General features: G+C 43.2%; 2 protein-coding genes across 2 annotated transcripts in view; one reads left to right on the top strand and one right to left on the bottom strand.

Moving 5' to 3' along the window:
- Window positions 1–2930, bottom strand: part of slc9a8 (solute carrier family 9 member 8) — a 43567-nt gene extending 40637 nt beyond the window's left edge. The window contains exons 1-3 of the mRNA XM_064956508.1: window positions 2571–2930; window positions 1882–2054; window positions 340–420 (exon numbers count right to left, since the gene is read on the bottom strand). Coding sequence (XP_064812580.1) covers window positions 340–420; window positions 1882–2054; window positions 2571–2881 — 565 coding nt within the window. The 5' untranslated portion in view covers window positions 2882–2930. The remainder of the gene's footprint in view (window positions 1–339; window positions 421–1881; window positions 2055–2570) is intronic.
- A 5539-nt stretch (window positions 2931–8469) lies between these two features.
- The window catches only part of b4galt5 (UDP-Gal:betaGlcNAc beta 1,4- galactosyltransferase, polypeptide 5), a 67945-nt gene continuing 64150 nt past the window's right edge, over window positions 8470–12264 (top strand). Inside the window, exon 1 of the mRNA XM_064956509.1 lies at window positions 8470–8985. Within this exon, the coding sequence (XP_064812581.1) occupies window positions 8880–8985 (106 nt within the window). The 5' untranslated portion in view covers window positions 8470–8879. The remainder of the gene's footprint in view (window positions 8986–12264) is intronic.

The following is a 12264-nucleotide window of genomic DNA, read 5'->3' on the forward strand; positions in this document are numbered from 1 at the left end:
TTTCCTCTCCAGAAAAACTTCAACCTGGGAAATGACCTCACAGTTGACTATCTTCTCCATCTAGATGTGTTCTCTGTGTAATATCTTACACAAGCATCTATTCTACTCTGTCAAACTGCAAGGCTATTTCTGTTTCAGATGCCATGCCCTCGCAAAGATCTAAAATTGAGATATCTGACATACAGCCCAACCCAATTGGGGTTGGGAGACAGAAATAATGGTGTAATAAATGACTAAAACCAAATTGTAAGACAAGAAAAAAGATTTAGGTCCAATGAGTGCTCAAACAGTATGAACCTAAAGTAGTACGACAGATTGCACATCACACGTGGTACTTACCTAAGGACACAACAGCCACACTCTCCGGCAGAAAATGTAGTTTGAACTTAATAAGCAGGTGCACCAATATGATGCAGATACCTGAGAAAACCGATACAATGGGACAGTGTCAATTTGGGAATGAAACATAGTTAAGATCACACGTAAAAAATTGACAAAATACAATATTTGAGAGCATCCAAACAATTTGACTTCAAGAATGCTGAGGAATGCATTTAAGTTATTATAGCTTAATTTCACTATTTTATTTCAAATGGAACCAATCCATGTGTTTAGACCAACATAAACTAATCTGCAATAATCAACTTAGTTGAACATCCAAATAGTGTCCAACCACCGAAGTCCAGACTCCCAAGTCAGACTGTTCACAGCATCAAACGTCTAACCTCTTATCTCCCAAAGTGCTGGGAATCCACATACTGAATTGTGCTGATCAACACGGCTTCCATTTGTGTGTTGTGAAAACAAAAAGTTGAAAACCGTCAGGGTAGAACGCTTGCATCAATCTGTGGACCAAACACTTTGGTTTTCCCTTTTACTAATGAGCTAGACTAATGATTGTGGGTCTTGAGTCATTTCCTGAAAGCTGTAGTGTAGCCAATAGACCAATGAGTATTTAGGAATAAGGAAGCACTCAATCCGTTTAAACCTCACACTTAAAGATTGACTTTCACCAAAGATGAATTGGCAGCTCAAGGAAGTGTTATCCATTGTGTAGGCCAGCTTTCCTGGCAGAGCCTCATATACAATACAATTGTTTTGCAGATGCAACGAGAGAGTATTTGGTTTTGTTTAATTAATTATATGGATATTTAATTGTGCTCGGCCGACATTGCAACTAAACCTTTATGTACTTGTGACCCACTGAGTTAACACAACAAATATGCTATATCTAGTCTAAGAACCAGTCTAGGATCCAGTCCTAAAGTCTTGACAAAATGATTCAGCCACAACCTGACTGACCCACCATTTGGGAGCACTGGTCGTCTGATTTAGAATATATCTTCGAACTCTGGAGGCTGCACTAATCGATACTAATGCAGAGGACTGGAATCCCTAAGAGGCAGAACATGTAGGCTTATGTCCTCTTTAGATTGTCTGAAGTGCTGCCACATCATTCCTCATCATCCATTCCTTGCTTCCTCCAAAACACTACTAATGGGGGATTCGAATGAAACTAGAACAAAAAGACCATGATTTTATGGATTGTCTCAATTTAATCCATACAGCATTATGCTCCCACTTCAATTAATTACTTCTAAATTATGCTTTAAGATACAAATGTCAAACATGTCAACAATCCTTCCTCCAAAGGCCAATCTATGGATTAAGTGTAGTGAAGGGGATCCCCCTAATCGGAGGGAGTGGTAGTGTTTTAGTGTTGCAATGATGGGGTATGGATAGAGCCATGAACATGGAATATAGGCTATACAATTTAGTACTTTCTTCTCTATTTTTTTTTTTTTTTTTAAGATTCAAAATCCATAGGCGCTTTAATAAAAATAATAATATGTAGAAGACTGACGGACAGACACTACTGACCGATGACCAGTAGGCTGAAGAATATGGTCATCCCACTAGACTGTTCCTCCTCCTGGGCCTTGACCCCAGCACCTGGCAGGATGGGCTTTGGGGTTGGCTTAGGGGTTGCCTTGACACCCACAGTGGTAGCGTGGAGGGTGTCATTACTGGAGTTATCTGTGTCATTTAACTGGCTGGAACAAGGAGACAGAATACGAGTTATCATTTTGAGACACGTGGGTAAATAGGCTATCAAATGACATCCTATGGCTAAAACAGAAGTGCACCTGGCTCTGGTCAGGCATAGTGCAGCCTGCTCTATGCCTGTGTACATGGGTGTCATTTGAGAGTAATTTGTCAATGTGTGTTTTTATCCTGTGTGATAAGAATGTGTCTCAATGTAAAGGAATATCGTTACTGACATTACATTTTAGGTAACCTCATCCCCAGGCTTGAGGAGGAAGCAAACAAGACTACATTTTAGCTAGGCTACCAAGAGTATGAAATGGGTCACCTTGGCCTACCAAACATGACCGTAGCCGAATAAACTCTGCTGTGAAGGAAGTGTCTGATGAACTCTAACTTCATCACCATGGAGTGGAGTTTAGTCAGCTACCCCTATCCTTGATCTACACACGTCATCCACGAACAACGACAGCTGTTTCACCAGTTGCAGTCAAGGGCAACGCATTAAAAAGCTATAATCACACCTGGTTGATTGCTCTGCGTGGCCGTCTTGTTGGGGGTTGGCAGCAGCTATATTTCCTTCGTTTTTCGAGGATTTTTTGTTGTCATCAGGAATAATTGTATGATCCTGTTCCAATCCAACATCGTCTCTGTCGTGCAAATCTAACAACGATTTTTGTCTCTCAACTCGTTCTGTCGTGAACAAATTTGGCCACGTCAACAAAAGACAAATAACAAGATGATACGCGGAGCCTTTCATTCTTGAAATAATGGTTTTAAAACAGCAAAGCGATGGTTTTAAGAGAAAATACTTGCACATCCATTTCTGTTTCATGGCATGTTGGCCACATCACAACTCTGCTTCCTGTTTGAACTAGCAGGGAGTTGTAGTTTTTACGTGCCACCAGGAAGGTCTTCAAATTGACTAGATCATTTTATGTGCTGATTTATGGATATAAAATATAAACTCGCCAAAAATAGTAATATCAACAACCACACTGTACTATCTTCACATCGACTTGAATATTTAGAGTGGTTTAATGGGCTTTTCCTTCAGGTAATTTCCTATAATTTCCCTCGAATCACGGAGCTGACAAGGTAAACAATCTGTCGTTCTGCCCCTGAACAAGGCAGTTAACCCACTGTTCCTAGGCCATCATTGGAAATTAGAATTTGTTCTTAACTGACTTGCCTAGTTAAATAGAGGTAAAATAAAATTTTAATAACTTGCAATAAGATATGACTTTTCACGGGATTTGTAGTTTCTGAAGAAAGAGCATTCCTGCATTATATAGCGACTGGACTGGAAAGAGTAGGTCTAGTCTATTTTCCATGGAGAAAATTCGAGACTAGTGGCATTGGGGTGAAAATAGTAGTAAAATAACTATTGAAATGAACATGTTTGATAGGCCTACAAACAATTAAAGGCAATCTTCAGCCCAGCCCCATACTGCCCATTGTTACACATTCAATGGGTCTACAGTAAATTAAACCAGATGCTCACTGCTTCTTTGTACCAACACGCCTGCCATTTAAATCAGGATGCTGTTATGCTGTTGGTTGCCAGTCAAATTACGGTAGCCAACATTTGAATGCCTGGTTTGTGCTGAGCCATGCCTAAGGCAGAAGTTATGAATGTAGGTGGTGACTGACTGTGTGGCTTGGGGTGATCACGCACACACCAACACTACTCTTTTTCTCCCTTTACCATTTCCTCTTTGGCATGGCCCAAGGCACATCTCTCCCATAGTTCCCCATCCCCCGGCATTTCTCTCAAAATGATCTATTTAAAGCGTACTCTGAGGGATAGGCTGGTCTGACCTTGTGCTCAACATGTTCACATTGTCTACAGGACACATGCCAAAATGCACATTTCTACAAACTTGCAAGCGGAAATATTCACTTCCATGCATTATCTACAGGACCATCACAGACCCATGCACACATTGGCACATAAACAGATACACAAATGTGCACAAACACATATGCTACATGCATGCACGCACACACACACACACACATGAACAACACACACACAGTCACATGTTTTCTCTCTCACAGACACACACACACACACATACACACACAATAAATATATTAAGATTGAGTACCACAAGAGCACACCATGGCTTTGTTTTATTTTATATGTTATAGAAAATGTATTGCGTAATGAAACATATTGGGGAATAAAGACACAATATAAAACCTAATAAAGTATACATTTTGCATCCATCCTGGCAATATTGTTAATATTTTGTTATTTCATTTTGGTCTAGGGCTATAATGGCTCCTCCACCTTGGCATAAAATAAGTGGAGTAAAGTACTTCAGTAAAAATATTTTGAAGTACGACTTAAAGGGCAACTCCGCCACATGTTAATTATCTCCAACACCAAACCCGTGTCTACATACAGTGCTTTCGGAAAGTATTCATACCCCTTCACTTTTTCCACATTTTGTTAAGTTGCAGCCTTTTTCTAAAATGGATTAAATGAAAACAAATGATCTGCAATCTGACGAAGAGAAAACAGGTTTTTAGAAATGTTTGCAAAACAATTCAGACCCTTTGGTATGGGACTCGAAATTGCACTCAGGTGCATTCATGTTGCCAATGATCATCCTTGAGTTGTTTCGACAACTTGATTGGAATCCGCCTGTGGTAAATTCAATTGATTGGACATGATTTGGAAAGACACACAGCTATCTACAGTTGGAGTCAGAAGTTTATATACACCTCAGCCAAATACATTTAAACTCAGTTTTTCACAAATCCTGACATTTTATCCTAGTAAAAATCCCCTGTCTTAGGTCAGTTAGGATCGCCACTTTATTTTAAGAATGTGAAAAGTCAGAATAATAGTAGAGAGAATGATTTCATTCAGCATTTATTTATTTCACCACATTCAAAGTGGGTCAGAAGTTGACATACACTCAATTAGTATTTGGGAGCATTCTCTTTAAATTGTTTAACTTGGGTCAAACATTTCGGGTAGCTTTCCACAAGCGTCCCACAATAAGTTCCTTACAGAGGTGCCGTACCTGAGTCAGGTTTGTAGGCCTCCTTGCTCGCACATGCTTTTTCAGTTCTGCCCACACATTTTCTATAGGATTGAGGTCAGGGCTTTGTGATGGCCACTTCAATACCTTGATTTTGCCATAACTTTGGAAGTATGCTTGGGGTCATTGTCCATTTGGTAGACCCATTTGCAACCAAGCTTTAACTTCCTGACTGATGTCTTGAGATGTTGCTTTAGTATATCCACATCATTTTCCTTTACTCATGATGCCATTTAGTTTGTGAAGTGCACCAGTCCCACCTGCAGCAAAGCACCCCCACAACATAATGCTGCCACCCCCGTGCTTCACGGTTGGGATGGTGTTCTTCGGCTTGCAAGCCTCCCCATGTTCATCCAAACATAATGATGGCCATTATGGCCAAACTGTTGTATTTTTGTTTCATCAGACCAGAGGATATTTCTCCAAAAAGTACGACCTTTGTCCACATGTGCAGTTTTTTATGGCGGTTTTGGAGCAGTGGCTTCTTCCTTGCTGAGCGGCCTTTCAGGTTATGTCGATATAGGATTCTTTACTGTGGATATAGATACTTTTGTACCTGTTTCCTCTAGTATCGTAACAAGGTCCTTTGCTGTTGTTCTGGGATTGATTTGCACTTTTCGCACCAAAGTTAATCTCTTGGAGACAGTGTGCGTCTCCTTCCTGAGCAGTATGACGGCTCTGTGGTCCCATGGTGTTTATACTTGCATACTACTGTTTGTACAGATGAACGTGGTACCTTCAAGCATTTGGAAATTTCTCCCAAGGATGAACCAGACTTGTGGAGGTCTACAATTATTTTTCTGAGGTCTTGGCTGATTTCTTTTGATTTCCCCATGATGTCAAGCAAAGTGGCACTGAGTTTGGAGGTAGGCCTTGAAATACATCCACAGGTACGCCTCCAATTGACTCAAATTATGTCAATTAGCCTATCAAAAGCTTCTAAAGCCATGACATAATTTTCTGGAATTTTCCAAGCTGTTTAAAGTCACAGTCAACTTAGTGTATGTAAACGTCTGACCCACTGAAATTGTGATACAGTGGATTATAAGTGAAATAATCAGTCTGTAAATAATGGTTGGGAACCACCAAGACTCTTCCTAGAGCTGGCTACCCGGCCAAACTGAACAATTGGGGGAGAAGGGCCTTGGTCAGAGAGGTGACTAAGAACCCAATGCTCACTCTGACAGAGCTATAGAGTTCCTCTGTGGAGATGGCAGAACCTTCCAGAAATACAGCCATCTCTGCAGCACTCCACCAATCGGACGGAAGCAACTCCTCAGTAAAAACCTCATGACAGCCCGCATGGAGTTTACCAAAGGCACCAAAAGACTCCCAGACCATGAGAAACAAGATTCTCTGGTCTGATGAAACTAAGATTGAACTCTTTGGCCTGAATGCCAAGCGTCACATCTGGAGGAAACCTGGCACCATCCCTACGGTGAAGCATGGTGGTGGCAGCATCATGCTGTGGGGTTGTTGTCCAGCGGCAGGGACTGGGAGACTAGTCAGGATCGAGGGAAAGATGAACGGAACAAAGTACAGAGAGACCCTTAATGAAAACCTCCTCCAGAGCACTCAGGATCTCAGACTGGGGTGATGGTTCACCTTCCAACAGGACAGCGACACTAAACACACAGCCAAGACAACGCAGGAGTTGCTTTGGTACAAGTCTCTGAATGTCGTTGAATGGCCCAGCCAGAGCCCGGACTTTAACCCGATCGAACATCTCTGGAGAGAAAATAGCTGTGCAGCCACTCTCCCCATCCAACCTGACAGAGCTTGAGTTGATATGAAGAGAAGAATGGGAGAAACTCTCCAAATACAGGTGTGCCAAGCTTGTAGCGTCATACCCTAGAAAACTTGTGGCTGTATTCGCTGCCAAAGGTTCTTCAACAAGGTATTAAGTAAACTGTATATGTTATATATCAGTTTATATATATATATTAGCTAAAATTCCAAAAATCTTTTTTTGCTTTGTCATTATGGGGTAGATTGATGAGGGAAAAGCTATTTAATCAATTCTAGAATAAGGCTGTAAACTAACAAAATGTGAAAAAATTCAAGGGGTCTGAATACTTTCCAAAGGCAACGTATTCCAGTGTGTTTCTATGATCTGTGGTTTTAAAATGATAAGGACTAAAAAATCCTTTGTGATTTTTGTGACATCAGTGATTTCTAAAACTTGTAACGAGTTTCTAGCCATAGGATATTTTCTTGCTCCCCATGTCAATGCAAATATCAGTGTTTAAAAATCACTTAAAAAAAAAATAATATTTTTGATGATGTCATCAGATAACTTTTTAACTCTACATTTTTTTTTTAATGAAACGTAGAAATGCTGAGTTTTCACATATTTAGACAGTAGTTTGTTGTTGCAGATAATGAATATGAAGTTGAATATGAAGTTAAAAACTTTCCTATTCATATTTTTTTTGCAACTTTTACTTTTACTCCACTACATTCCTAAAGACCATATGTACTTTTTACCCGCATACATTTTCCCCGACACCAAAAAGTATACGTTACATTTTGAATGCTCAGACGGACATAATGATGGTCCGATTCATGCGCCTATCAATATAACTCGTCATCCCTACTTCCTCTGCTCAGGCGGAATCATTAATCACAAGCAGTAGTGGTGCGTGGGTAAAATCACCAGGGAAGGCAAGCCAGGAAAAAAGCCATATTACAACCTATGTGTTGGGATAATTGCGTTATTTGCTCTATAACCTGTTAGTTCCTACTGTATGCCTTGACACCGTGATATATAGGCCGAGACAATAAGAAGACAATGGCAGAATAAATTCAACCACACCTTTGTTTCATCACAAAACCGGAGACATATTTCCGGTTAAGTCCATAAAACATATTGCATGTGTAACAGTTACATGACCTACAGCATGGTCAAGCAAGTTAATGTTTCCGACATTTTCGGACTACTAAACAACTATTGACTTTGAACCATGGAGAGTTACCGCAAGATGCAAAGAAAACAGGCGACGCATCCACTATTGTAGCACCATTTCAACATAATTTAATCACCTACGCTTAGTCTAATATAGTGACATCTAAAATATACCAAAAACGATTTAGTCCAATTAATGTAAGCTAAATATGATGTCACAACTGAGCTAACTCAGTTTAGCTCAATGCTGATGAGCTATTATTTTATTTAAAAAAAATACATAAACAGAAGCCATTAAACAGTCATTTTCTATGAAGGTATCTTAACTTTTACTCAAGAATGACAATTGAGTACATTTTCCATCACTGCATAAAGTCAATCAGTATCAGTGACGTAGTGAAAGAGTTTGCACACACTCCCTATGGGGAAACGAGACGCCTCCTCATAAAGGCATGGCACATTTTTTGTGGAAGGTAGACGCTAGTAGCTTTCCGTTCATAGTAGGCTACCACCGCCCGAGCGGCCGAGTTCCCCAGCGTCTGACTGTAGGCTAATGATGTCCTTCCACTGAATACGACACCGACAGTTTTGACTGCATTGTCGCGATTAGCTGTTCCACATTGGGACTTCTTCTGAACTGAATCAAAGCTGGCTTTAGCTGTCTTACCTTTCGATTCTGTCTTTCTATTCGCTAGACTTCCTACTCGCCTGGCCACTCATCTTTCCCGCAGCTCCTCTGCTGCAGTCGACAAATAAAACCGATTATTCGCGGATTGCGTTTACATCTGGACACACTCGGGAGATTTGAGGCCTACTGTTAGCCTATCTCTATTGTAAAGAAGAAAACGTCTACGTGTTTTTGCGACTATATAATGCCGACACATCTGCGATTTCGGAGAAGGTCATTCCTTGGGCTAATATTCCTCTTCTCACTGTCCACCACGGCATTGTACTTCATCTATTCAGCGCCTGGTATCGGTAAGTCAGTCCCCATTGATCTGTAATACACTGAAATCACCCTTTATGTGATTATAATGAGATCCTCACGTCTGTGTGTTGAAGATCATGTACAGCTCGCGCTGGCAACTAATGGGAGTGTTTCACAGGCTTCAGAAGCCGCGCGCCTCTCTGCTTAGGCTGCTTGGAAGTCACCAGACAATTTTATGGCTCATGATTCCGGGACGCAACTGGATGCTAGCAATGCACCTGCGTGATGATGGCGAAGTCATTGTTGATTTTCTGCCTCCGAGGATAATCAGAACGGCTTTAGGGTTCCTGCTCTTTTGCAGATGAGCAAAGTAGCATATTGGATCAATCTACTTCTATAATTGGTGATTTTTATTATCCTTACTAACGTTGGAAACACAAGGTTCAGAGTGCAACATGCATGGTTGAATATAATATAATTAATGGAATGGAATACTTTGTTATAGAGGATTGATTTTTAGTTTGGTACCAGTCTGTTTAACTTTCATTCCTTCCACTCCTGTCATTTGCCAAGTCTTTGGCAATGATTTGGCAAAAAACAGGAGTGGTGAGTGGAATGATAGCTGAACAGTCTGGTACCCAGGCTAGATTACAGTAACTGGGCTGCTCCCACTCCTACAGGACTTTACAGTAACTGGGCTACTCCCACGGGACTTTACAGTAACTGGGCTGCTCCCACTCCCACAGGACTTTACAGTAACTGGTCCACTCCCACAGGACTTTACAGTAACTGGGCTACTCCCACAGGACTTTACAGTAACTGGGCTACTCCCACAGGACTTTACAGAAGCGTAATTGGGTGGCTCCCACTCCTAGAGGACTGTACAGTAATGTAGCTGCTCCCACTCCTCGAGGACTGTGCAGCAACATAGCTGGGCTGCTCCCACTCCTAGAGGACTGTGCAGCAACATAGCTGGGCTGCTCCCACTCCTAGAGGACTGTACAGCAATGTAGCTGCTCCCACTCCTAGAGGACTGTACAGTAGTGTAGCTGCTCCCACTCCTAGAGGACTGTACAGTAGTGTAGATGCTCCCACTCCTAGAGGACTGTACAGTAGTGTAGCTGCTCCCACTCCTAGAGGACTGTACAGTAATGTAGCTGCTCCCACTCCTAGAGGACTGTACATTAATGTAGCTGCTCCCACTCCTAGAGGACTGTGCAGCAACGTAGCTGGGCTGCTCCCACTCTTAGAGGACTGTACAGCAATGTAGCTGCTCCCACTCCTAGAGGACTGTACAGTAGTGTAGATGCTCCCACTCCTAGAGGACTGTACAGTAATGTAGATGCTCCCACTCCTAGAGGACTGTACAGTAATGTAGATGCTCCCACTCCTAGAGGACTGTACAGTAATGTAGATGCTCCCACTCCTAGAGGACTGTACAGTAATGTAGATGCTCCCACTCCTCGTGGACTGTGCAGCAACATAGCTGGGCTGCTCCCACTCCTAGAGGACTGTACAGCAATGTAGCTGCTCCCACTCCTAGAGGACTGTAGAGTAGTGTAGCTGCTCCCACTCCTAGAGGACTGTACAGTAGTGTAGATGCTCCCACTCCTAGAGGACTGTACAGTAATGTAGCTGCTCCCACTCCTAGAGGACTGTACATTAATGTAGCTGCTCCCACTCCTAGAGGACTGTGCAGCAACGTAGCTGGGCTGCTCCCACTCTTAGAGGACTGTACAGCAATGTAGCTGCTCCCACTCCTAGAGGACTGTACAGTAGTGTAGATGCTCCCACTCCTAGAGGACTGTACAGTAATGTAGATGCTCCCACTCCTAGAGGACTGTACAGTAATGTAGATGCTCCCACTCCTAGAGGACTGTACAGTAATGTAGATGCTCCCACTCCTAGAGGACTGTGCAGCAATGTAGCTGGGCTGCTCCCACTCCTAGAGGACTGTACAGTAATGTAGCTGCTCCCACTCCTAGAGGACTGTACATTAATGTAGATGCTCCCACTCCTCGTGGACTGTGCAGCAACATAGCTGGGCTGCTCCCACTCCTAGAGGACTGTACAGCAATGTAGCTGCTCCCACTCATAGAGGACTGTAGAGTAGTGTAGCTGCTCCCACTCCTAGAGGACTGTACAGTAGTGTAGCTGCTCCCACTCCTAGAGGACTGTACAGTAATGTAGCTGCTCCCACTCCTAGAGGACTGTGCAGTAATGTAGCTGGGCTGCTCCCACTCCTAGAGGACTGTGCAGCAATGTAGCTGGGCTGCTCCCACTCCTAGAGGACTGTACAGTAATGTAGCTGCTCCCACTCCTAGAGGACTGTACATTAATGTAGATGCTCCCACTCCTCGAGGACTGTGCAGCAACATAGCTGGGCTGCTCCCACTCCTAGAGGACTGTACAGCAATGTAGCTGCTCCCACTCCTAGAGGACTGTACAGTAGTGTAGCTGCTCCCACTCCTAGAGGACTGTACAGTAGTGTAGCTGCTCCCACTCCTAGAGGACTGTACAGTAGTGTAGCTGCTCCCACTCCTAGAGGACTGTACATTAATGTAGCTGCTCCCACTCCTAGAGGACTGTACAGTAATGTAGATGCTCCCACTCCTAGAGGACTGTACAGTAATATAGCTGCTCCCACTCCTAGAGGACTGTGCAGTAATGTAGCTGGGCTGCTCCCACTCCTAGAGGACTGTGCAGCAATGTAGCTGGGCTGCTCCCACTCCTAGAGGACTGTACATTAATGTAGCTGCTCCCACTCCTAGAGGACTGTGCAGTAATGTAGCTGCTCCCACTCCTAGAGGACTGTGAAGTAACGTAGCTGGGCTGCTCCCACTCCTAGAGGACTGTACAGTAATGTAGCTGCTCCTACTCCTAGAGGACTGTACAGTAATGTAGATGCTCCCACTCCTAGAGGACTGTACAGTAATGTAGATGCTCCCACTCCGAGAGGACTGTGCAGTAACGTAGCTGGGCTGCTCCCACTCCTAGAGGACTGTGCAGTAATGTAGCTGCTCCCACTCCTAGAGGACTGTACAGTAATGTAGCTGCTCCCACTCCTAGAGGACTGTGCAGTAATGTAGATGCTCTCACTCCTAGAGGACTGTGCAGTAATGTAGATGCTCTCACTCCTAGAGGACTGTACAGTAATGTAGATGCTCCCACTCCTAGAGGACTGTGCAGTAACGTAGCTGGGCTACTCCCACTCCTAGATGGCTGTGCAGTAACGTAAATGGGCTGCTCCCTCTTCTAGATGGCTGTGCAGTAACGTAGCTGGGCTGCTCCTACTCCTGGAGGGCTGTGCAGTAACGTAGCTGGGCTGC

This window comes from Oncorhynchus masou, chromosome 33 (assembly GCF_036934945.1).
Source record: "Oncorhynchus masou masou isolate Uvic2021 chromosome 33, UVic_Omas_1.1, whole genome shotgun sequence".
Taxonomy (NCBI): Eukaryota; Metazoa; Chordata; class Actinopteri; order Salmoniformes; family Salmonidae; genus Oncorhynchus; species Oncorhynchus masou.